This window comes from Schistocerca cancellata, chromosome 12, assembly GCF_023864275.1.
Source record: "Schistocerca cancellata isolate TAMUIC-IGC-003103 chromosome 12, iqSchCanc2.1, whole genome shotgun sequence".
In the NCBI taxonomy this organism is placed as follows: Eukaryota; Metazoa; Arthropoda; class Insecta; order Orthoptera; family Acrididae; genus Schistocerca; species Schistocerca cancellata.
The window spans coordinates 43,653,161-43,679,833 of NC_064637.1; the positions used below are offsets into that span (position 1 = coordinate 43,653,161).

The following is a 26,673-nucleotide window of genomic DNA, read 5'->3' on the forward strand; positions in this document are numbered from 1 at the left end:
CAATAGCAAGATGGCATGTCTGCTTAATGATGGGACATATGTGGTGCACTTGTGGTCTAGGGGTAGTACCTGTGAGTGCTAATCAAACTGTCCATGGTCCCAGGTTCGAAACATGCCACCACTTAAATTTGATTAATAATCGTGATTGTCAGCCAAAGACTTCCGGCATAACAAGTCACCCTCATTCTTTCAATGGTCGACCTTCTCAAAAGGATGAGGAGTGGACAGAGGTTCAGAGCAACTGGGGTGGGTAACTGTCCTTAAAGGCAGAAAAATCAGCAATGATAAACAGCATGAGGATGCAGAAGGCAAAGGAAACCACTGCATTAGAGGCACATAACTTGTATCCTCAGGACATGTGGCCTGTAAGTGAGAGTGTCATGATGACCTCTCCATTGGCAAAAGATTCTGGACTAGTCCCCTGTTCAGATCTCTGGGAGGGGATTGCCGTAGGGGAAGGTGACCATGAGAAAAAGATTCAATAATCAATGAAAGGATAACATTCTAAGAGTTTGGCCATTGAATTTCAGAAGTTCAAATGTGGCATGGAAGCTAGAAAATACTGAAAAGGGAAATGCAGAGGCTCAATCTAAATATAGTAGTAGTGGTGAGTGAAGGGAAATGAAAAAGACAGAGATTTTTGGTCAGATGAGTATATGGTAATACCAACAGCAGCAGAAAATGGTATAACGTAAGAATAATTTATTATGAATAGTGTGTGCCCCCTTGCAGGTCCGGGGGCTAGAATAGGTCAAAGGTATTACTGCCTGTCATAAGAGACGACTAAAAGGAGTCTCGTGCTTTTTGGCCTTTGTGATGGTCCTCTGTAGGGTTTGACCTCCATTTTTCAAAATTTTCCTGACGAGCAAGCCAGTTGGGTAAGGGCACCTTACATGGTGCTTCGTGTCCATCGTGCATCGAGATATATAGCCAACTTCCTTGTTCTGGCATTGCAGTCCCACTCATCCTCCATCTCTTGGGTGGGGACACCTTTGTGATTGTTTTCCTCCACCCACTATGCAGTGTAGTTTTCTGCACCGATGATGACCATGGAATTCTTTGCACCTCATATCCAGCACTGTAGCATGTCCGTTGTGGTGGGGCTGCCATGTACCCTGTCGGTTGATGCCTCCACTGTTAACTCCCCACGTGTGCCAAGGAGTAGATGCCACTCACCCTGGGGCATCAGGACTCCCGGCAATGGCCATCATGCCCGGTGGCCTTTGCTGCGGCCGGGAGGTGCCCATGCTCCCGCACCACCTACTTCGGGTGCAACAACCCCCCCGCCCTCCCTCCCCAACCATCAGGGATTTCAGTCCCCACTTCTGAGCCAGAGAAGCGTAAGGGCTCTTTGGCTCCTCTCACCAGGAAGGGGTCCCTTTGGTCACTTTCTTCCAGGTTTCTGCTAGTGGGAAAGGTGACACCTGCCAGTGGCTGAAGAGCCCAAAATCAGCTGGTTGTAGGGGTTCACACTCGTCCTCAGTCCCAGAGAAGTCGTCCCAGCCAGGGAAACCCAAGAAACAGTGCGAGAAATCAGAAAAGAAGACCCCCAAGAACAAGGAACTTGTGGTGGCACCCACACCACTGCTTCCTAAAAGCTCTGCTGGACCCTCAGACACCATGGATATAGACTGCTCAGGCAAAAAGTCGGTGGCAGCAGGTGACCCTGAGACATAAACTGTGTAATGGTCGCCTAGTCTTAGATATAGCTAATTGCTATAATCGCACTATTTCACTCCCATTTACGGAGCTTGTTAGCACTTGATGTTAGGTTGGCGCCATTAAAATGCATTGTGTTGTGGTAATCGCTGCCACTTGCTGGATCGCTGCTGTGTCTCGATGCTGATGCTGGCTCTAAATCTGGTTGTCTAGGGTTAAAAACATGAGGTCCCGTGTTTTTTGTGCTTTTGATGATAAAGTACGAGCGAAACCAACAAATATGTAAACTTCAAATATTTATTACTCTGGTGGCCATCTTAATTCCACTGTCCACCAAAGACCATGACACAACACAAAGTAGTACTTCCTTTACATGTTCTTTGCATTGTTTATCCACCTCAAACAATAACACACAAACACACTTTACCAAAGTGCATTCAGACTGCCTCTCGACCCTTCTTGCTGCTTGTATTTATAACATTGTCAAAGAACTACTAAAAAGAGATATAGTTTATAAGTCACATGTACATCTGTTGTCATAATTTGTGCAGAAAAGTTATTAATTTGCATCAGGTGACATAATTTAACATGTTATTAAAATGACACAGATTTGTTGACATGACAGAATAATTCTTTGTTACAAAAAGGCCGTTTTTTAGAAGTTTGTCAATTGACTTCTCTAATTTGCATAAATAAGTAAATAACATGAATTATTAAGAATTACATTGGTTTTCGTCTAAAATAGGATTGCTTACGTGAATACTGAGTGAAACCGCTCCTAGTGAACAAATAGATTTCACTGGGTGATTTTTATTTAAGGAGATCTAAAATACCAAAGTTGGCCACTATTTTTCGTACTTCATATTAATTATTTAAGATGAACTTAGTGTTTTTACATGATGACATTTGCTGTATCAGTGATCAAGTGATATAAACTTTTGTGTGGGTCAGTTACTCAGTATAATTTAATGGGTTGACTGTTTATGCAGACATGTTATGCAATCATTGTTAACATACAGAATAACTTTTCTATAATCATAAATACTCGTTAAACTGGTTGAATTTGGAGGGTATCGCATACTTCGGTAAAGTAAAGCCTTTAATATGTTCCGTTACAACTGCCTCATCGAACGTTCCGTGCCTTTCCAGTCGCACGATGATGTCATCCTCCAGTGGAATTGCGGCGGTTTTTTGCACCGCCTGGCTGAGCTATGGCAACTGTTAAGCTTTACACCTGCTTTCTGCATTGCCGTCCAGGAAACCTGGTTCCCGGCAATGCAGACCCCTGCCCCCTGCAACTATAAGGGATATTACATGAACCGTAGCTATTATATTAGTGTCAGGTGGAGTTCACATTTATGTCGTAAACTCAGTCTGTAGTGAAAATGTGTGGCTTCAAACCCCTCTTGAATCTGTGGCTGTCGGAATATGGATGACACAGGAAATAACTGTCTGCAACGTACACTCCTGGAAATTGAAATAAGAACACCGTGAATTCATTGTCCCAGGAAGGGGAAACTTTATTGACACATTCCTGGGGTCAGATACATCACATGATCACACTGACAGAACCACAAGCACATACACAGGCAACAGAGCATGCACAATGTCGGCACTAGTACAGTGTATATCCACCTTTCGCAGCAATGCAGGCTGCTATTCTCCCATGGAGACGATCGTAGAGATGCTGGATGTAGTCCTGTGGAACGGCTTGCCATGCCATTTCCACCTGGCGCCTCAGTTGGACCAGCGTTCATGCTGGACATGCAGACCGCGTGAGACGACGCTTCATCCAGTCCCAAGCATGCTCAATGGGGGACAGATCCGGAGATCTTGCTGGCCAGGGTAGTTGACTTACACCTTCTAGAGCACGTTGGGTGGCACGGGATACATGCGGACGTGCATTGTCCTGTTGGAACAGCAAGTTCCCTTGCCGGTCTAGGAATGGTAGAACGATGGGTTCGATGACGGTTTGGATGTACCGTGCACTATTCAGTGTCCCCTCGACGATCACCAGTGGTGTACGGCCAGTGTAGGAGATCGCTCCCAACACCATGATGCCGGGTGTTGGTCCTGTGTGCCTCGGTCGTATGCAGTCCTGATTGTGGCGCTCACCTGCACGGCGCCAAACACGCATACGACCTTCATTGGCACCAAGGCAGAAGCGACTCTCATCGCTGAAGATGACACGTCTCCATTCGTCCCTCCATTCACGCCTGTCGCGACACCACTGGAGGCGGGCTGCACGATGTTGGGGCATGAGCGGAAGACGGCCTAACGGTGTGCGGGACCGTAGCCCAGCTTCTTTGGAGACGGTTGCGAATGGTCCTCGCCGATACCCCAGGAGCAACAGTGTCCCTAATTTGCTGGGAAGTGGCGGTGCGGTCCCCTACGGCACTGCGTAGGATCCTACGGTCTTGGCGTGCATCCGTGCGTCGCTGCGGTCCGGTCCCAGGTCGACGGGCACGTGCACCTTCCGCCGACCACTGGCGACAACATCGATGTACTGTGGAGACCTCACGCCCCACGTGTCGAGCAATTCGGCGGTACGTCCACCCGGCCTCCCGCATGCCCACTATACGCCCTCGCTCAGTCCGTCAATTGCACATACGGTTCACGTCCACGCTGTCGCGGCATGCTACCAGTGTTAAAGACTGCGATGGAGCTCCGTATGCCACGCCAAACTGGCTGACACTGACGGCGGCAGTGCACAAATGCTGCGCAGCTAGCGCCATTCGACGGCCAACACCGCGGTTCCTGGTGTGTCCGCTGTGCCGTGCGTGTGATCATTGCTTGTACAGCCCTCTCGCAGTGTCCGGAGCAAGTATGGTGGGTCTGACACACCGGTGTCAATGTGTTCTTTTTTCCATTTCCAGGAGTGTATATCTCCCTCCAGATGGTGCAGTACACCTGCATGTATTAGCTGCACTGATTGATCAACTCCCTAAACCTTTCCTACTTTTGGGGAGGTTTTAACGCCCATAACCCCTTGTGGGGTGACACCATGCTCACTGGCCGAGGCAGGGCTGTGGAAACTTTACTGACGCAATTCGATCTCTGCCTCCTAAATACTGGGCCCGCCACACATTTGAGTGTGGTTAGTTAGTTACTTGACCACTGATTTATCAATTCGCAGCCCAGGACTTTTCCCATCTATCCACTGGACATCACGTGACGACCTGTGTGGTAGTGATCACTTCCTCTTCTTCCTGTCACTGCCCCAGCGTCAGGCCCACAGATGCCTGCCCAGATGGGCTTTAAACAAGGTGGATTGGGAAACTTTAACGTCTGATGTCACTGTTGACTCTCCCTGACATGGTAACATCAACGTGACGGTTGAGCAGGTGATCCCTCGCTCTTTAGGTTGCCCCACCCCTCCCCGGTGAAAGACAGTCCCTTGGTGGTTGCCGGAAATTACTGAGGCAATTAGTTGGCAAGCTCTACAGTGACATGAGCGGCACTCTTTACAGTATCTGATAGCCTTTAAGCGGCTCCGTACCCGTGTATGCCAGCTTGTAAAATGACGGAAACAGGAGTGTTGGTAGAGGTAAGTGTCGACCATTGGGTGCCATATGTCACCTTCCCAACTCTGGACAGAGATCAGATGTCTTTTTGGGTACCAGACCCCAACAGGTGTCCCTGGTGTTACCATCAATGGCGTGCTCTGTACCGACGCAAACGCGAATGCCGAGCACTACGTTTGAACCTCTGCATTGGAGAACTACCCCCCAGCCTTTTGCACCCTGAAACGGTGAGTGGAAAGGAAAGTCCTCTCATTCACTACACGCCACAGTGAACCCTTTAACGCTCCATTTATGGAGTGGGAGCTCCTCAGCGCACTTGCACATTGACCCGGCACAGCTCGTGGGCCGGATTGGATCCACATTCAGATGATCTCTCTTCTGACTACAAGTGCCATTTCCTCATCATCTTCAACTAGATCTGGTGTGATGGCATCTTTTCATCGCAAGGCGGGAGAACACTGTCGTTCCACTGCTCGAACCCAGTAAAAACCCACTTGATGCGGATAGTAATCGGCCCATCAGCCCTACCAATGTTCTTTATAAGCTGCTGGAACATATTGTGTGTTGGTTGTTGGGTTGGGAGATGGAGTCACATGGCCTACTAGCTCCATGTCGGGGCGGTTTCTGCCAGGGTCGCTCTACCACTGATAATCTTGTGTCCCTCGAGTCTGCCATCCAAACAGCCTTTTTCAGACACCAACATCTGGTTGCTGTCTTTCTTGACATACGTAAAGCATTTGACACGACCTGGTGACATCATATCCCTGCCACATTGTATAAGTGGGGTCTCCACTTATCCAAAACTTCCTCTAGCTCCGTACTCTCTGTGTCCAGGTTGGTGCCTCCCATAATCCGCCCCCCCCCCCCCCCCCCCCCCTCATATTCAGGAGAATGGCATTCCTCAGGGCTCCGTATTGAGTGTATCTCAATTTTGTAGTGCCAATCAACAGCTTAGCAGCAGCTGTAGGGCTGTCGGTCTCCCCTTCTCTGTATGCAGATGGCTTCTGCGTTTTGTACTGCTCCTCCAGTACTGGTGTTGCTGAGCAGCACCTGCAGGGTGCCATTCACAAGGCAGTCATGGGCTCTAGCCCACAGCTTCCAGTTTTCTGCCGCAAAGTCGTGTGTCGTGCACTTCTGTCAGCGTCGTACCATTTGTCCGGAACCTGAACTTTATCTTATTGATGATCCACTCACTGTAGTGGAGATATAGTGATTCTTAGGACATCCAGAAGCTCAATTGACTTAGTCAGCGTAAGCAGAAGTGCTGGCAGCATCTCAGTGCCCTCCGCTGCCTGAGCAACACCAACTAGGGTGCAGATCGCTCTACGCTGCTGCAGCTCTACAGAGCCCTTGTTCAATCCTGCCTTCACTATGGGAGTCGGGTTTACGGCTCGGTGGTGCCCTCAGCATTGCATTTAGTCAACCCAGTGCACCACTGTGGCATTTGCCTAGCGACAGGAGCTTTTAGAAAGAGTCGGGTGACCAGTCTCCTGGTGGAGGCCAGAGTCCCTCGATTGTGGATCTGATGTGCACAACTGCTTGACAGTTTTTTTGCACACATTCGTAGCTCCTCTGAGCATCTCAATTACTGTCTTCTTTTCCCGCATGCAGCAGTTTACCTCCCGCATCGGTGGCCAACATTAGGTCTCACGATTTCGGTTCGCGTGTGATCCCTTCTCTCTGAACTGGAGTCCTTCTCTTTACCATCTCTGCTTGAGGTCCATTCACGTACACCTCCACGGTGTATACCTCGGCCGAAACATTGTCTGGACCTTTTGCACGGCCCTAAGGACCATTTTAACACCGACGCTCTCCGCTGTCGCTTCCTCTCAATTCTTGACGTGTACTGGGACTCTGAAGTTGTTTACTCGATGGCTGATGGTAATGTTAGCTTCGCCTATGTTCAGAGACCATATTGAACAGCATTCCTTGCCTGCCAGCTGCAATGTATTTACTGCAGAGCTGGTGGCCATATCTCATCCACTTTAGTACATTCGTTCCTGTTCTGGTAAGCAGTTTCCTCTCTGTTCTGACTCCCTGAGCAGCTTACAAGCTACCGACCAGTGCTACCCTCACCATCCTTTAGTAGCAAACATGCAGGAGGACACGTTGAAATCCCAGGTAACAAACTTGTTGACAGGCTATGTGGAAACCTCTCCTGGAGATGGATATCTCTAATGAAACTGCCCTGCGTTCTGTCTTATGCCGCAAGGCTTTTCAGCTTTGGGAGATGGAGTGACATAACAGTATGCACAACAAACTGTGTCATTAAGGAGACTGCGAATGTATGGAAGTCTTCCCTGCGGGCTTCTTGCATAGAATCAGTTGTTCTTTGTCGACTCCGTATCGGCCGTACGTGGCTCACACCTAGTTACCTCCTCCGTCACGAGGACCCACCTCAATATCGCTGTGGCTTCCAAATTACAGTCGTCCACCTCTTGCTGGACTGCCCACTTTTAGCCGCTCTGTGGCGGACTTTTAAATTTCCCAGCACCCTACCTTCAGTGTTAGGCGACAATGCTCCAACAGTAGCTTTAGTTCTATGTTCTATTTGTGAGGGCGTGTTTTATCATTTGATATGAGTTTTAGGGTATGTCCTTTGTCCCTCTGTGTCCTCCACAGTACGGCTTTTAGGGTGGTGGTTTTAATGTAATGCAGAGTGGCTCTCTTCTCCTTTCTATTCTCATGATCAGCCAGCCATGGTAATCTGCATTCTAGTTTCTAATTTATTTTTTCTACTTCAGTAATTGTCGTAAACCTCTTTGTCTCACTTTGACTCGGACACGCAAACAAGTGATCGTTACTTAGTTTCTGGAATATGACAGTTTTGTCTCCTGTTAGGATTTTGTATCGACATCTTGCTTCCCATTGATAGAATTTTTTAAGCATTTCCTTACAGTAATTGACACTTAAGTTTTGTGGCATTTGTTGGGAACAGATCTTTTTCATAGCTAGATGTTAATGCAAAATCAAATACGTTGCAGTCTCATCGTGCCTTGGGATGTATCACAATAAGTCATGTGCCAGTCCTTTCGGATCTCATCTTAACATAATTTACTTCTCACAGAATCATGTTTGTGATGAATTGTAAACAGCCATCTGTGAAGGTGATTATCAAAAGTTGAACAATAGGATTTGAGGCACGGTTGTTGATTTTGGCCATTACAAAAATTGTAAAGTCGTATAACAAATCTCTCACACACAATTTCCATTTTTCGCAAGTTTCCTTAAATGCAAGCTGAAAAACCTTAGCCAGTTTCTGGTGAGCTGCTAGAATGAGTATGGTACAACTGGTGTCGTGCTGAAATGGGGTTGATTGGTTGTGATGACACAGTTCTGTAGCAGTAGCCTGAAGTCTAGTTTAGGGTGAAAGGTGATAACTTGGTTGAGTTGATGAAAGCAATGAATGTGAATGCTAAGTAAAGGTTGTTGTAAGACTGGCATCTAGTATAGTCTAGGTTCATATTTGTTTGTATTTAAACAGTTCACTACAGCCGAACACTGGTTGTCATTCTAGTTGTTCGTCTGTTTCTGAGCTGTTTTTTCTAACAGTAACAAATGAAAAACTTTAAAACAGTGGTAACTGTGTGTTTCACTAGGTGACACTACTGTGCTGTGTAATTTGCTAAATATTTGTAAATACCCTGATATTTTCTGATGTCTTGTAACTTTTGTATTTATATTATTTCTTTGACTATTAACTTTTATTTTTAACACGGCAAACCAATCGTAATAGCATGTTGTACTATCCAGTGTGTGTAATCCACAAATACGACCAATCATAGAAGAGATGATGAGGCGCATCCGTCCAGAAGAGGAGGTGAAGATGATACGGAGACGTGTGGCTATGAGTGAAATGAAAAAGAAGTCTGAATCTGATGAAAAAAATGTAAGTTTGCACTATTTTAAAAAAGTCTCTGTGGTGGTTATTTGCTGTTATATATTGTTAGAGGTCTAGTCGTAACAGATCTTCCCATCCATTCTTTTTGCATTAGCGTTACCATTACTGATACAGCTGTGATTTTCCTCTGTACTTTATCATTCATAGACTACTTGAGCAGATAGCATCAGACCAGATCTATGTCATTCTCTTTTATGTATGTGCTTATTTAACCCAGAAATTAATCATGATGGTGTAAGATGTCTCACCATAACACTATGAATACAAGTAGCTCCAGTACACATGCACACAGAATGTTTTATGAGGCTAGGACAGTTGGTTAGCTGTGGTCTTGCTGAACGCACATATCTGGTATTTGCCTGAAGTGATTTAGGAAAATGACAAAAAGCCAAAATCTGGGTGACAGGACAGAGCAAACTATTCCCGAAGATGAAGTCGGTGTCTGTACAACTGCAATGCTTCATTCAGTTGGTTCCAGTTGTTCATTGTTCTTATGTTAATTACATAACCTGCATGTACTCCCTCGATGGTAATATAGGTGAGCCATAATGGTGTGGTTAAGATTTGGGAAATCCAAGAATCTTGGGTTGTTGCCAGATTGTAATCAGTCACTTTCTGCTGCAAGCCTCGGTTCCACTTCAGTGTTCGGTGTGGCAGTGAAATGTTACATGTCTCAGTGATTGGGTATTTTTCATAACAGTCTGTATGCCATGCTCTGAGTGAGCAGACTATTATTTCAATAGCTCTGTCTGCAACAAATTTCAGCTGGTAATAGCGAATATACTGTTAATGATTTATTAGAGGAGGAGATGCACTTGGATCGTAAGAAGAGATTCCAAAATCGGATATTGGGTTTTAAGGCATACCCAGATGCAGATACTCGGACCACGATTGAGTAATGAAGAGTAGAGAGAAGTGTAAGATAATCTTCTGGAAGAATCAAAGTGGAAGGAGTTGGATACTGAAGCACTGAGGATGGGCGAGATGTGTTTGAGGTTATCTAAGGCTGTAGATGCTGTGACAAAAAATTCACAGTAGGCAGTTCAGTTGAAGAGGAATGAACTTTTCAAAAAAGGGCAGTCACTTAAGTTGAACAGACAGACATAAAGGCAACGAAAGTGACTGTAAAGAAATGTTGGGTTACAGAAGAAATACAGGGTGAGCACAAAGTCTTGCCCTGATCATAAAAAATTATAACAGAATAACCATTTGTCATAAGTTACATTTGATGCTGTTACATAGGCTAGTGTTACTAGTTGTTGCAACCAGTAGATGGTGCTAGTGCTCCACAACACCAATGCGGTCTGTTAGGTCACGTTAATTGCTGGAGAAATGGCATCAGAGCAGGTGAAAGAGCAATGTGTGCTTTCTTTTCACAAAACGAAATCACCAGTCGGTGTTCGGCGTAAATTTCGGGCTTCGTATGGACGCAGCCCTCCTGACTTTAAATCGGTAAAGCGAGGTATGCAAAGTTTAACGAAACGGGCAGTGTTGAAGATCGTCCTCTAAGTGGCAGGCCTTGTGTAAGTGATGCAACTGTTGATAGTGTTAGACAATCATTTCGACAGAGTCCGTCTAAATCGACTCGTCGAGCTTCTTGTGAACTTCAAATATCGCAAGCAAGTGTGGTGAAGATTCTTCGTGAAAGGCTTAGGTTGCGTGCTTACAAAGTGCAAATCTTGCAGGCCTTGCAACCGAATGATTTGCTGACACATGCTGAATTTGCAGCTGAGATTCTAAACAGGATTGATGGTGCTAATGATTACTTAAATCGCATATTCTTTACTGATGTATCCACCTTTCGTGTCAGTGGAATGGTAAAGAGGCATAATGTCCATACAAGGGGTTCAGAGTCTCTACATGCTACTGTACAGTTACTGTGAAACAGTGAAAAAATGAATGTTTGGTGCGGCCTCATGCATAACAAGGTTTTTGGTCTGTTTTTCATCACGGAAAAATCCATTACCGCTAACATTTACTTCCATGTTTGGCAACAGTTCATTGCCACACAGTTAGAAGAATATAGACCGTGGATACTTTTCCAGCAAGATGGAGCACCCCCCATTGGGCTTTGATAGTGCGTGATTTCCTGGGTGAAACATTTCCGGATCGGTGGCTTGCAAGGAACGGTCCAACACCCTGGCCACCCTGCTCTCCAGATATTACGCCCCTTCACCTTTTTTTCTGGGGCTATATCGAGGACAGTCTTCGTCACACCAGTTGCTGACATTGATGAACTGAAGGCTAGGATACAAGTTGCTGTGGATACCGTGACAGAATACATGTTACGAAACACCTGGTGGGAACGTGAATACCACCTCAACATTCTCCAAGCTACCGAGGGAGCACACATTGAGGTTTACTAACATGAGTGGTATAAAAAAAACTAGTAACTATGTAACGGCATCAAATGTAAATTATTATGTACTTTCAACATAACAGCACAGTCAGCAATTGTTTGGGCGCTAATGACCATAGAAGTTTTGCGCCCTAAAACCACAAACAAGAAAACAAAAAAAAAACAGTCAGCAATTGTGATAATCTAATATATAAGAAACTATCAGCCTCGATTGTGGTAATGAAACAAACCTTTACCTAGGTTTCAGCCCAAATAATTGAGCCTTCTTCAGAAGATATACCTGAATCTATAATTTGTCTAAGAGGGCATGGTCTAGAAATAAGACATGCCCTCTTAGACAAATTATAGATTCAGGTATATCTTCTGAAGACGGGTCAATTATTTGGGCTGAAACCTAGGTAAAGATTGGTTTCATTACCGCAATCAAGGCTGATAGTTTCTTATATATTAGTAAATTATTATGTCAAATGGTTATTCTGTAATAAATTGTTTTAATCATAGCTGCACTAGTTGGAACACTCTCCCGTAACCCCCCAGGCCTCGATCTTCCCTAATTGCTGTCCTCCACCTGCCTCTGCCCACTTCTCTTCTCCCCCTCTGTAGCACTGCTCACCAGTGTGCATGGGTCGGTGAAGTGGTGAAATGCACCTATTCTAAACTCGCTAAATTAGTTGTGCCCGAGCTACAGAAAGTGGTATTAGTTGGGGTAATTCACTGACGACTTCAGGGAATTGCTTCCGATGTATGAACACATAGGCTAAGAAGTGCACTGTCCAGTGAAGGAGGTTATGTAGAGTAACATAGTGCTTTTTAATTTCATTTATCTTCAGTAAAATTTGTAAGCAAATGTGGTGCCATATTATGTCTGAATTACCTCCATTCAAAAATTTCTTGGAATAGTCTTTCGCCGGCCGAAGTGGCCGTGTGGTTCTAGGCGCTACAGTCTGGAGCCGAGCGACCGCTACAGTCGCAGGTTCGAATCCTGTCTCGGGCATGGATGTGTAGGATGTCCTTAGGTTAGTTAGGTTCAATTAGTTCTAAGTTCTAGGTGACTGATGGCCTCAGAAGTTAAGTCGCATAGTGCTTAGAGCCTTTTGAATCAATAGTCTTTCATTGTGACATTCTTTTGGTTCTGGCTGACACTATTTTTGAATACTGAGGCGAGTATTTTTTGTGCTACTTTACCTTTCCTTCATACTGTGTTCTAATAACTTTTCTCAGTATGAATAAAATATATAGTAAATTATTACATATTCCTGTTGTTACAGAGTATTAATATTGAACATGCTATTCATATTGAACATTATACTGGGTGTACATAAAGTCCAGGAACACTTTAAATTATTTATTGCACATGAACTAAATATTGTACAGATGTCATGCATATTGCATTTTGAAGAGAAACTCTGAAAGGTGCGTTTTTTTTTTTCAAGCATTCAGTATGCAAACCGTGAGTGACTCGGCAGATGTCAATATGGTAATAGAATTCTTGCCATGCCCGTACCAGTGTGGCAGTCACTTCTTGTATTCTCCCGGAGCTCTTCTACGTTGAGTGGTAGAAGCAGTACGTACACCAGATCATTAATTTGTCCCCATAGAAAAAAGTCTCTCACAGTGCGATTTGGCGATTGGGGAAGCCATTTCATGTAGCAGCTGTCCCCTTCTGTAACACGGCCGTGTTTTGGCTAGCACTGACTATTGGCAAATTGCCAAACTACGCTATGGCTGTATATGTGTGTGTGGGGGGGGGGGGGGGGGGGGAAGAGAGAGACTTTAAGAGTTTCTCTTCAAAATGACATATGTATGATATCTGTACAGTGTTTGGTTCTTGTGCAGTAAATAATTGAAAGTGTTCCCGGACTTGATGTACACCCTGTATTCATATTTCTTAGCAAACTTGTTTACAATGCTAGCTCAATGTGTAATAACCACCATTAAATCAAGTGGCAACTAAAAGTGTTTAATTAGCAGCCATGGAAGTTAGATAAATAAAACTTGCTCTCACATACAACAAAAAATTACTTCCTTTGGAAAATTTGGAATTTCAACCTGGAAATCTCAGAAATTGTATGATGAGTCAGCACCTTGAGCTTTTTTTCGTGTTGATTGTTTTCCATATTTCTCAGCACTGACAGACAGTTTACTAAATTTATTGAAAATATTTATATAGTATGTCTGTCTTCCATAAACAGCTATCTGATGACTGACACTGGTCTATCAGTCCAGTTGTCATTACATTGAAGCCAAACCCACAAAAATAACAACTAATTATTAATAATGCTGCATTTTATTTCTTGCAGTCAAAGGAAGAAGAAAGGTTAGCATTGCTAAGAGAATACAAAGCATTAAAAATGGAAGTCCAGGAAAAGAAAGCAAAGGAATTAGCACAAAAGGAGAGGATAGAATCTCTTAAAAGAGAGATCAAAGAAAAACGTACGTCTTTTCCAATGTTGGTTAGTTAATGCCTTGTAATATGCCATAGTTGATTTTAATTATTATTAATATTACTATTACTAGTAGTGTTTCAATATTTATACCACCATACTGCTGAAATTCAGTCCCAGTAGTGATCATTCAAATGGTGTCATAAACTGTTTTTGAGAGTGTGCTACAGAAAGTGCTAAAGTTGGAGACAAATGTATGAGAATTCAGGCAAAGGAATTGCTAAAAGTATATAGACATGGGCACCATTAAAAGGACAGACTGCTTAAATACTACTTTGATGGTTGCTAGAAAGTTTTTCCTTTACTGCAGTGTAAATGATGTGCTGCTACTCTGTCAGAAGATTATAGGCATCTTTGCAATCATCCAATATCTTTCTTAGAAGCAGAGCCACATGACATCATCTGAAAATCTTTTTGGAAGGTTTCACATCCACATATATGCATTATTCCATCCAGGAATTTCCAGTGTTATGCATTCCCACATGTTGCATGATGTTGAAGAGAGAGCGGGGAGGGGGGGGGGGGGGGTTGAGAGAGAGAGAGAGAGAGAGAGAGAGAGAGAGAGAGAGAGAGAGAGAGAGAGACTGACTGAAGGTCATCAGTAAAGAACATGTAACTAACATTTCACAATTTGTTGTGATCAACCATAAAGGAACTAGTAGTACATTGGTAATAAAACATACATGCATAATAAATATACTCATTTCAAAGATGTTTCCTTTTCAGTGTATTATACTTAAACTATCTTCTCTACCGTGATCAATTCGATGAGATGATAGTTATACAGTTGCTCTCAGATCCGCAGCACTGTAGCAGATGTGATTTCATGTCAACATCTAGATAGTTCTTTGCTCCAGGAATGCATCATTGTTTCACGTTTTGTCTTCATTTTACAACTCCTTTTAGAGACATTCATTGTGATCAACCATTCTTCAGAGACCTTTAATGTGTGACAAAATTAGTGTTGCTTGCAAATGTCAAATTTTTTAATCGTTCTCCTTGCATTTTGATTCCTTTGCCAAATTTTTCTGTTGTCCTCCACTGCTTGTTCAGTCTACCTATTGAATAGCATTGTGGATAGGCTACAAACCTGATTCACTCCATTCTTGATCACTGCTTCCCTTTCGTGTCCTCAGACTCACAGCTGCATTCTGGTTTTTTATAAAAGTTGTAAATAGTCTTTTGCTCCATTTTTTAATTATACAACTTTCAGTATTTCAAATAGTGTATTCCAGTCAAATTTGTCAAAAGAATTCATGTAAATCTACAAATGCTATAAACACTGATTTGCCTTTCTTTAATCAATCTTCTAAGATAAATGGCAGGATCAGTATTGCCTCATATGGTCCTACATTTCTCCAGGGAGATGTGATTATTCAGAAGTAATGACAAGGATGGGCTTTCTGTAAGTTCTGGTAGAAGTCTTGTCTGTATGTAGCCACTTTGTCAGTGACATTGTTGTCAAGGTTATGCAGTGCACACAGCCAAAGAAAGTGTCAGGACTGTTTGACTGGTGAAATGAAAGCTTTGAAAAAACTTGACTAATGCCAAATGAAAAGGCAGAGTAACAGGCGGAATATAATGCCCAATTAAGTCCCACCTCCAAGGTGTCATTGAGGCAAACAGTATCACTTTTGTGAGGAGTGCCAAAGACAATCACACAGTTGGCTATGGTGCTGAGTCCTGCCTCCACCCCCACCTCCCCACCCCCACCCCCTCCCCTTTTCCCCACAGCATGACACAGCAGATAATGTCTGTTTGCCATGGGAATTAAAGGTGACAATGTCAGCTTGTACTCAGGAAATGTAATCTGTCATTTTTGTATTGGCCTTGTCTGCAATTTCGTAGACACACCCTTTGATCCCATAAAAGCATTATAACTGCCATATTTTGAAGGTAAAAACAGTCATACTCGGCAATCTACACATTGTGATTTCACTATTTCTTGGTTGACATTGTGTGATGGGCTAACAGCTTGAAAATAAGGAAATTATTCAGTATTATGTAAATGAAAAGGTGTATACAGGGTTGTCCATTGATCGTGACTAGGCCAAATATCTCATGAAATGAGCGTCAAACGAAAAAACTACAAAGAACGAAACTTGTTTAGCTTGAAAGGGGAAACCAGATGGCACTATGGTTGGCTCGCTAGATGGCGCTGCCATAGGTCAAACAGATATCAACTGTGTTTTTTTAAATATGAACCCCCATTTTTATTACATATTCGTGTAGTATGTACAGAAATATGAATGTTTTAGTTGGACCACTTTTTTCGCTTTGTAATAGATGGCGCTGTAATAGTCACAAACGTATAAGTACGTGGTATCACGTAACTTTCCGCCAGTGCGAATGGTATTTGCTTTGGGATGCATTACCTGTGTTAAAATGGACTGTTCACAAATTGCGGAAAAGGTTGATATCGTGTTGACGTATGGCTATTGTGATCAAAATGCCCAATGGGCGTGTGCTATGTATGCTGCTCAGTATCCTGGACGACATCATCCAAGTGTCCAGACCGTTCGCCAGATAGTTACCTTATTTAAGGAAACAGTTAGTGTTCAGCCACATGTGAAACGTCAACCACGACCTGCAACAAATGATGATGCCCAAGTAGGTGTTTTAGCTGCTGTTGTGGCTAATCTGCACATCAGTAGCAGACAAATTGAGCGAGAATCGGGTAGCAGACAAATTGAGCGAGAATTGGGAATCTCAAAAACATCTGTGTTGAGAATGCTACATCAACATCAATTGCACCCGTACCATATTTCTGTGCACCAGGAATTACATGGCAACGACTTTGAACGTCGTATACAGCTCTGCCACTGGGCACAAGAGAAATTACGGGATGATGACAGTTTTTTGCACGCGTTCTATTTTACGACGAAGCGTCATTCACCAACAGCGGTAACGTAAACCGGCATAATGTGCACTATTGGGCAACGGAAAATCCACAGTGGCTCTGAAAAGTGGTACATCAGCGACCTTGGCGGGTTAATGTATGGTGTGGCATTATGGGAGCAAGGATAATTGGCCCCCATTTTATCGATGGCAATCTGAATGGCGCAATGTATGCTGATTTCCTACGTAATGTTCTACCGATGTTACTACAAGATGTTTCACTGCATGACAGAATGGCAATGTACTTCCAACATGATGGATGTCGGGCACATAGCTGGCGTGCGGTTGAAGCGGTATTGAATAGCATATTTCATGACAGGTGGATTGGTCGTCGAAGCACCATACTGTGGCCCGCACGTTCACCAGATCTGACGTCTCCGGATTTATGTCTGGGGGGAAAGTTGTAGGATATTTGCTATCGTGATCCACCGACAACGCCTGACAACATGCGTCAGCGCATTGTCAATGCATGTGCGAACATTATGGAAGGCGAACTACTTGCTGTTGAGAGGAATGTTGTTACAGGTATTGCCAAATGCATTGAAGTTCACTGACATGATTTTGAGCGTTTATTGCATTAATGTGGCATTTACAGGTAATCATGCTGTAACAGCATGCATTCTCAGAAATAAGTTCACAAAGGTACATCTATCACATTGGAGCAACTGAAATAAAATGTTCAAATGTACCTACGTTCTGTATTTTAATATAAAAAACCTACCGGTTACCAACTGTTCGTCTAAAATTGAGCCATATGTTTGTGACTATTACAGCACCATCTATCACAAAGTGGTCCAACTAAAACATTCATATTTCTTTACGTACTACACAAATATGTAATAAAAAGTGGGGGTTCCTATTTAAAAAAATGCAGTTGATATCTATTTGACCTATGGTAGTGCCGTCTAGCGGGCCAACCATAGCGCCATCTGGTTTCCCCCTTCAAGCTAGACAAGTTTCGTTCTTTGTAGTTCTTTTGTTTGATGCTTATTTCGAGAGATATTTGGCCCAGTCATGATCAATGGACCACCCTGTATAGTTGAAGCTTACATTTGTACTGGCTCATAAAATTGTTCAAACAGTTCCTAAATATTTAGCACTCTATGAAAGAGTAATATTCAGAAGTTGGTAACAAAATGGCGATGCAGCGGAGTCTTATTCTGATTGTAACTGTAAGTCTTCTGTTAGTAATATGGAGCTGGTTGTTTAATAGGACCGTACCAAGACATTAGTTTTCAGGACAATGAAAAACATGAAACACTGCATAAAAATTGTCAACATATAATTTGAAGATTGGTTTGCTGTGGCACCAACTGATATTTGTTTTTTATATTCTGTCATATTTGCTGGGCATGTACTTTCCACTAACTTCTAGTGATAAACCAGCAGAATCACAGAGGACAATAGTAACATTTCAAAACAATGTCAACAACATATAAAGAAACACAATTAGTTGTTTCAGGCAGTTCCATAACGGGGATGATGATGACTTTTGATTTCATTTCCGTGAAACAGATGCATTGTAAGAGTTATTAGCACATGCCACTTCATCGCTCATAGCTTTCTTCATAACCAGTTTGTGGTTCATATTCTCCCAAGTTCCAATAGCTTGTCACTTGACAGTAACATTAGATAGATGTTAGTCAGACAAATGTCCCAGTGCTCAAAACTATGAATTCCTCTAGAGAGACAGTCTAGTGTTTGGTTATGTTGGGAAAAAGGTGAGAAGAGATTAGAGAGACATCACCAAGAACTGCAGTTGGAGAGAACAGAATATGTGGATGAAGAAAGGTGAGTACTCAAGGAATGTGAATTTTAAAATTTTCCTGGCGAATTGACTGTTCAAACAAATCTCGGGCTTGCAGCCGGTCATCATTAAATACTTCGCACGATATTTCAACTGGGCACCTGCCGGTCATCTTCAGGTGAGCCGTCGCAAACTGGCGAAAATGTCCTCCGTTCCGCAATATATATAGCGTACTGTAACTATTCTGCGCATACGTCGAAAACTTGATAGATGAACCACACTGTCCGCCGGCAGCGCACTCCCTGGTGGAACAGTGGAACTCAGTCGCCCTCTGCGTTGCCGTTTGCCACGGCCGTCGACTCACTCTGTCGTCTTCGATTTGAGCAAATCGTGGAGATGATGGGATACTGTGCACTGTCCAGCTGGTAGCTGCTGTCACGGTTTAACAGATTTTCCACCAGCTGTATTTCTACGGATTCTTTAATAATGGAGTCCCAGAAAGACGTTGCTGTGGACAAAATCATTGTTTTCTCATACTCCATTGAATGTCCAATAGAAATACAATGTTCAGCAATAGCGGACTTGCTTGGTTGCAAAAGGCGGGTGTAACGTTGATGTTCAGTGCAGCATTCTTTCACGGTGCGTGTGGTTTCACCTATGTAAGCCATACCACATTGGCATGGTATCTTGTAAATTCCGGCCTTTCGTAGTAACAGACTGTCCTTAACTGATCCCACAAGGTCCGCAATCTTCGATGGGCGGAAAACCACTTTTACCTGAAATTTTCGGAGGATTCTTTATTGTTAGTGCCCTGTTACCTTGTGGTGTGTATAAAGACTAGATGTATGGTCTGCTAAGTGACTCTACCTATAGGAGGATTGATTACGATCCTACAGGACGTGTGCAATGGAAAACTTCAGCACTATTAAATTCCTCCTCCTTACCGCAAGAGACCATCAAGAGGTTAAGACCACATGGTTGTGTACCTCCGAGACTGTATGGCCTTCCAAAGATTCATAAAGAGGGTCTTCCTCTGTGTCCAATTGTGAGCAACATTGGAGCTCCTACATATGATTTAGCTAAACATCTCACTTCCTTACTGAGACCTTTCGTAGGCAAGTGCTCACGTCACATATGAAACTCGGCTGATTTTATCAATAGACTGGGGGCTCTTCGTCTTAGCAGTGTAGACCTTCTAGTAAGTTTTTATGTGGTCTCACTTTTTACAAAAGTTCCTCTTGCAGATTCTTTGACACAGATTGGTAACATGTTTCCTGTTGATATCACTGCTTTGTTCAGGCACGCTCTTTCCGCAAATTATTTTATGTTTAATCAAGATTATTTTGAACAGACTGATGGTGTCGCCATGGGTAGCCTCCTGTCTCTTTCGTGGCCAACCTTTTTATGGAGGATTTTGAAGAGAGCCCTTGAATCAGCTACCCTGAAACCAACCGTATTTTGGTGGTAGGTGGATGACACTTTCATAGTGTGGCCTCATGGAGAAGATAAATTAATGGAGTTTCTACATCACCTCAACTCCATTCATAGCAACAACCGGTTCACCATGGAAATAGAGAAATATTGTTGTTTGCCTTTCTTGGATGCCCTGGTTCGAAGGAAGAATGATGGTTCTCTAGGGCATTCAGTTTACCGGAATCCCACTCGTACTGATTTGTACCTGCAAGCATCGAGTTGCCATCACCCATCGCAAACCATGAGTTTGCTTAAAACACTTGTTCATAGAGCTCATACTGTCTCAGATCTAGATAGCTTACCTCAAGAACTCTCCCATCTAAAGACAGTATTCAGTGAAAATGGATAAAGAGGAGAACAAGCCGGAACAATCTTTAGCTTTTCTTCCTTTCGTTGGCAACACTTCGTTTAAAATAGAAAGAATCCTCCGAAAATTTCAGGTAAAAGTGGTTTTCCGCCCACCATCGAAGATTGCGGACCTTGTGGGATCAGTTAAGGACAGTCTGTTACTACGAAAGGCCGGAACTTACAAGATACCGTGCCAATGTGGTATGGCTTACATAGGTCAAACCGCACACACCGTGAAAGAACGCTGCACTGAACATCAACGTTACACCCGCCTTTTGCAGCCAAGCAAGTCCGCTATTGCTGAACGTTGTATTTCTATTGGACATTCAATGGAGTATGAGAAAACAATGATTTTGTTCACAGCATCGTCTTTCTGGGACTCCATTATTAAAGAATCCGTAGAAATACAACTGGCGGAAAATCTGTTAAACCGTGACAGCGGCTACCAGCTGGACAGTGCACAGTATCCCATCATCTCCACGATTTGCTCAAATCGAAGACGACAGAGTGCGTCAACGGCCGTGGCAAACAGCAATGCAGAGGGCGACTGAGTTCCACTATTCCACCAGGGAGGGCGCTGCCGGCGGGCAGTGTGGTTCATCTATCAAGTTTTCGGCGCATGCGCAGAATAGTTACAGTACGCTATATATTGCGGAACGGAGGACGTTTTCGCCAGTTTGCGACGGCTCACCTGAAGATGACTGGCAGGTGTCTAGCTGAAATATCGTGCGAGGTATTGGACGACGACCAGCTGCAAGCCCGAAATTTGTTTGAACACTCAAGGAATGTTTGAGGTCTTCTAAAAGAACATGACAACCCAGTTCTTATTGTGTAGATTAACATCCATTATTTTCACCCAGGTCGTGTTTGAAATGTTCTGTTATCATTATCTTTCTATGCTAGTATTATTAAATAACCTCATACAATACTGATGCTGTTTGTTATAAACTTAGTTATTCCCTCTTTCCTGCAATTGTCAACTTACCCTGCCAAGAATGTTTCCCTTAGTCTCCATTTGCCAGTAACATTGTCATGTGTAAAAGAAATTTTGCTTCCTCCTGCAATTGTTCAGCAACTAAGTTAAAGAGCATTTCTCTCTATTCCTTCAACAGCATATTTCATTCACAACACGAGTGACGCATGATTGATGCATGTAGAGTGTAGAGTCTTCGGGTAGATGATCCTGGTCTAGGAGGAAGTGTGGTCGTTGTAGGACTTGTAGTATTACAGCTTTCAGTTACTCGTATGAGACACCTGTTTTATTTCAGATCAAAAAGCTTCAAGTTTGCAACATGAAATTCGTGAGCTGAACAACCTAACTTTGACTGTGAAAGCAGCATCTCAGCAGCTTGAGAATGGCATGAAGCTAATGTGTGACAGTAATTGCATCGCATCGTACAGCAAGAATGCTAAGCAGGTAAGTGAAGAGGTCTACTATAGCATTCATTTTGTTGTTAATGTAACTGTATGTATTTGGTTGTTGAGGGTGTTACCTTGCTGCATTCATTAAGTTATTTGCACGTTCAGTGTGCCAGCAAAGGTACTTTCATAAAAGAAATCTGTCCCCCCCGCCCCTCTCATATCTTCTAGATTCATAGAGCAATTTCATTATGATACTATTCCTAAAAACAGGAAAAATCCTCCTCAGAAAGTTGGCATAGTGTTTCACTCTCAAGCTGTGTGCGAAAACCACTTGAGTGGTGTTGCAGAGGAAGCCACTTCTCATCTCGACTTAGAAAGTATCATTCTCCATTTTTTTATATAACCTGATCCTACTGTAGGCAGCATTGCAGAGAGCTTTCATATACAGGTAGAACCTTACATAGCTATTCTTTGACATCGGTCCATTAACAGAAAAGTATTACGCAAATGTTCTGTGAACTCAGATTGCAATACCTGGAGGCAAGGAGGCATTCTTTCAGGAAATCACAACTGAGAAAGATTATAGAACTGGAATTTGTGAGAAATGGGAGAATGACCCTACTGCCCACCAATATACATCTTGTGTAAGGGCCACTAAGAGGAGATTAATCAGGGCTTGTACGGAAACAGTTTTTTGCCCCTACCTCCATTTGAGAGCACAAGAGGAGAGGAATTGCAGCTATCCACAGAGGTCCAGTGTAGGCTGTGATCATCATATGACAGTGAAACTTTGTAGACATGTTCAGGTGGAATGATTTATGCGTGGGAAAAATTAGTTCAAATTTTGGCCACCAGACGCAAATGTGGTGGTGTTAATGTTAGAAAGATGTATAGAAATGTATCCATATGTAATGGATTACCGTATTTACTCGAATCTAAGACGCACTCGAACCTAAGCCGCACCCGAAAAATGAGCCTCGAAATAGAGGAAAAAAATTTTCCCGAATCTAAGCCGCACCTGAAATTTGAGACTCGAAATTCAAGGGAAGAGAAAAGTTCTAGGCCGCACCTCCAAATCAAAACAAAGTTGGTCCATTGTAATACGAGACACAATTTAGGTCGAATGAATGACGATACAGCTACAGGAGTTTGGTTCGAGTCGTAAGCTTAACAGTTAAGTTTTACCAGGTAGCCATTGCTATACGTCAGGCGCTCCGTCCGTATTTATACGGGTACCCTTCCTTTTCACGTGCTTCGTCTGGTTTGAATCGATTGCTTATTTTGCTTTGATCTGATAAGTGCCGTTTTCTTTGTTGTAGGTGTTAATGTCACTCTGAGCTGAAAATGCATTACTGTACTGTGTCATGCATTGTTTGTCTCATTCTGATAGTGCGTGTTTACGGCCTGTCGCCGCGCGCGGCATGGCTTGCTTTTGTGCGCGCTACCGCCGCTTACAATTAAAAAAAAAGAAAAGAGAGGAATCGTCTCACTAGCGAAACAATGGCAAGAGACTGCTATTTGTTGTTACTTACACTGCTTTCTTTGATAATGATCAACAAGAACCAAATAATAGACTGCATATGATAGAATATGTTCTGAACGAGAGTTAGTCGAAAATTTTTCTCCGTTTGAAAATCTTTGCGGCCGCTTCTCTAGTACGTCAAATTCTGCACAGGAATTAGTCATCTTAGATTTAAAAATCTAATCAGTTGCCGTGCTTAATTTCTGACTGTATCACTATTAGGCATAAGAAAAATACGAATGTAAACATGACACGATACGTATATTCTTCCGCGTTTGCTGTTGTCTCACTCTAGTTTCGTAGTTTATTAGGCAGATAGGATTTAAATGAAATAGCAGCAAACACGAAAGAATACGTGGCATAATGTTTACATTCATATTATTCTTATGGTGAAGAGAATACTGCATGTGTTTGACATTTCGTCAGGTTCCTATTAGCAACCACCTCTTCTCACAGGTAGTAAAAAATTCAACACGTAGAGTTGGCCATATTGACAAACATCCCAGTCTTGCCAGTCGGATTTTCGTAGTACATCGAAATTCTGCTACATTCGAAGATGAACAATACGGAATTTGTATTTACTTCGTTGGATAATGTACGAAAATGCAGTGGTCGAAACTCGGGGCGGAGAAAAAAGCTCGTCTTCCACCTTTTTTTTTTTTAATTTATTCACCGACGCAGAGATTTTGGCGCCAGTATTTCTCTCTGTGCCTACAAAGCATCCCCTTGTAGCACTACATATATTCAACGGCAGAAGTTAGTTGTGGCGGCACCTACCAACATTTTTCAGAACTTCCGCTTGCTTTGCACTCGATTCTAAGCCGCAGGCGGTTTTTTGGATTACAAAAACCGGAAAAAAAGTGCGGCTTAGATTCGAGTAAATACGGTAGGAATGGGACATGGGCAGAAAAGGTCAAACAAGCAAGAAAGTCATAATGTTGTTTTTATTTTTAATCTGTTACACAATTCACTCAATACGAGCACCAGAGACATCGAGATGCTGTGTCTGTGAAATGATGCGATCGACAGTTGGCCGCAGCAGTTCTGGTAAAATCTGAGCAACGTATTTCTGTTTACTGGCCTTCAGAGCACGTAGAGACCAAATGTGTCCCAGGTAAACACGTTATTTTAGATCTTCCCAGAGCCAAGTCACGTGGTTTCATATCTCGAAGGCCGTGCATCTAGAAAATCTCTAGACATAAAACGATCACGGAAGGTTGCATTAAGCAGATCTTTCATCGGGCGAGCGACACGAGATGTTGCTCCATCTTGCATGAAAACAGTGGCTTCCACAGAGTTGTCTTCCAAAGCAGGAATCGTGCTGTAAGAGGACATCTCGATAATATGAATTCGTCACTGTATAGGTACTCACGAATGCACGTTACACTATTTCATACAGAAAGGACAATGGCTCTTGAGTATAACACAAGGTTTAGCAGTACCCCAAATTCGGCTGTGCTGTGCATTCACTGCACCCTGTAGTGTAAAATGTGCCTCATTGCTTCAAATGATGTCAGGCCACATGTCATAAAATTTGATCTGTGCCAGAAACCGACGAGCAAATTCAGAATGTTGCTGCTGATTCAGAGATTCCAGTCACTGCACTGTCTGGATATTGTGCAGATACTAGTGTAAAATAAAACTCAAAACTTTCCGTACTGTTGACCATGGGATAGAAAATTTTCGTGACACAGCCCAAGCACTAGCACCATCTGGGGAACTTACTGCACAGTCAGTTACAAAAAAAGCACCTCGTCAATACAGCACGGATGCCATACTGTCGTACAAGGTACAGTGCCAGATTTACACCTGGTGGCCAAAAGTGGAACAAAGTTTTTTCCAGGTGTTGACAGATGTGAAAATTACCGAACTATCAGTTTAATAAGTCACAGCTGCAAAATACTAACGTGAATTCTTTACAGATGAATGAAAAAACTAGTAGAAGCCGACCTTGGGGAAGATCAGTTTGGATTCCGTAGAAATATCGGAACACGTGAGGCGATACTGACGCTATGACTTATCTTAGAAGAAAGATTAAGGAAAGGCAAACCTATGTTTCTAGCATTTGTAGACTTAGAGAAAGCTTTTGACAATGTTGACTGGAATACTCTCTTTCAAATTCTGAAGGCGGCAGGGGTGAAATACAGGGAGCGAAAGGCTATTTACAATTTGTACAGAAATCAGATGGCAGTTATAAGAGTCGAGGGACATGAAAGGGAAGCAGTGGTTGGGAAGGGAGTGAGACAGGGTTGTAGCCTCTCCCTGATGCTATTCAATCTGTATATTGAGCAAGCTGTAAAGGAAACAAAAGAAAAATTCGGAGTAGGTATTAAAATCCATGGAGAAGAAATAAAAACTGAGGTTCGCCGATGACATTGTAATTCTGTCAGAGACAGCAAAGGACTTGGAAGAGCAGTTGAACGGAATGGGCGGTGTCTTGAAGGGAGGATATAAGATGGACATCAATAAAAGCAAAACGAGGATTATGGAATGTAGTCGAATTAAATCAGTTGATGCTGAGGGTATTAGATTAGGAAGTAAGACACTTAAAGTAGTAAAGGAGTTTTGCTATTTGGTGAGCAAAATAACCGATGATGGTCGAAGTAGAGAGGATATAACATGTAGACTGGCAATGGGAAGGAAAGCGTTTCTGAAGAAGAGAAATTTAACATCGAGTATAGATTTAAATGTCAGGAAGTCGTTTCTGAAAGTATTTGTATGGAGTGTAGCCGTGTATGGAAGTGAAACGTGGACGATAAATAGTTTGGACAAGAAGAGAATAGAAGCTTTCGAAATGTGGTGCTACAGAAGAATGCTGATAGACGGGTAGATCACACAACTAATGAGGAGATACTGAATAGAATTGTGGAGAAGAGGAGTTTGTGGCACAACTTGACAAGAAGGAGGGACCGGTTGGTAGGACATGTTCTGAGGCATCAGGGGACCATAAATTTAGCTTTGGAGGGCAGCGTGAAGGGTAAAAATCTTAGAGGGAGACCAAGAGATGAATACACTTAGCAGATTCATAGGGATGTAGGTTGCAGTACGTACTGGGAGATGAAGCTGCTTGCACAGGATAGAGTAGCATGGAGAGCTGCATCAAACCAGTATCAGGACTGAAGACAACAACCAACAACAACAACTACTACTACTACTACTACTACTACTACTATAAATAATTCACTCTGTGCTGTCTAGACTAAGAACATATAAACAATATAAGGCAGTGAGAAAGTAGAGGATAGGCTGCAGCAGGTGGAGCATGCAGTCATTCGAGCAAGCCAGTGGATGTGGAGCAAGAGCTAGTGCATTCTGTACTGGTATTTTGAGTTCTGTCACGGGGAGAATTTTCTCAGAGAATGCTATTTAAGTTGTAAGAGAGAAATGCTTGTTTAGACACACAAGTGGTGTGGCTCTGTGGGCAAGTTCCTTGCTT

General features: G+C 43.0%; 1 protein-coding gene across 1 annotated transcript in view; it reads left to right on the top strand.

Moving 5' to 3' along the window:
• The window catches only part of LOC126109670 (disks large homolog 5-like), a 103,571-nt gene that overhangs the window by 20,634 nt on the left and 56,264 nt on the right, over window positions 1–26,673 (top strand). The window contains exons 2-4 of the mRNA XM_049914721.1: window positions 8,937–9,072; window positions 13,744–13,876; window positions 21,622–21,770. Coding sequence (XP_049770678.1) covers window positions 8,937–9,072; window positions 13,744–13,876; window positions 21,622–21,770 — 418 coding nt within the window. The remainder of the gene's footprint in view (window positions 1–8,936; window positions 9,073–13,743; window positions 13,877–21,621; window positions 21,771–26,673) is intronic.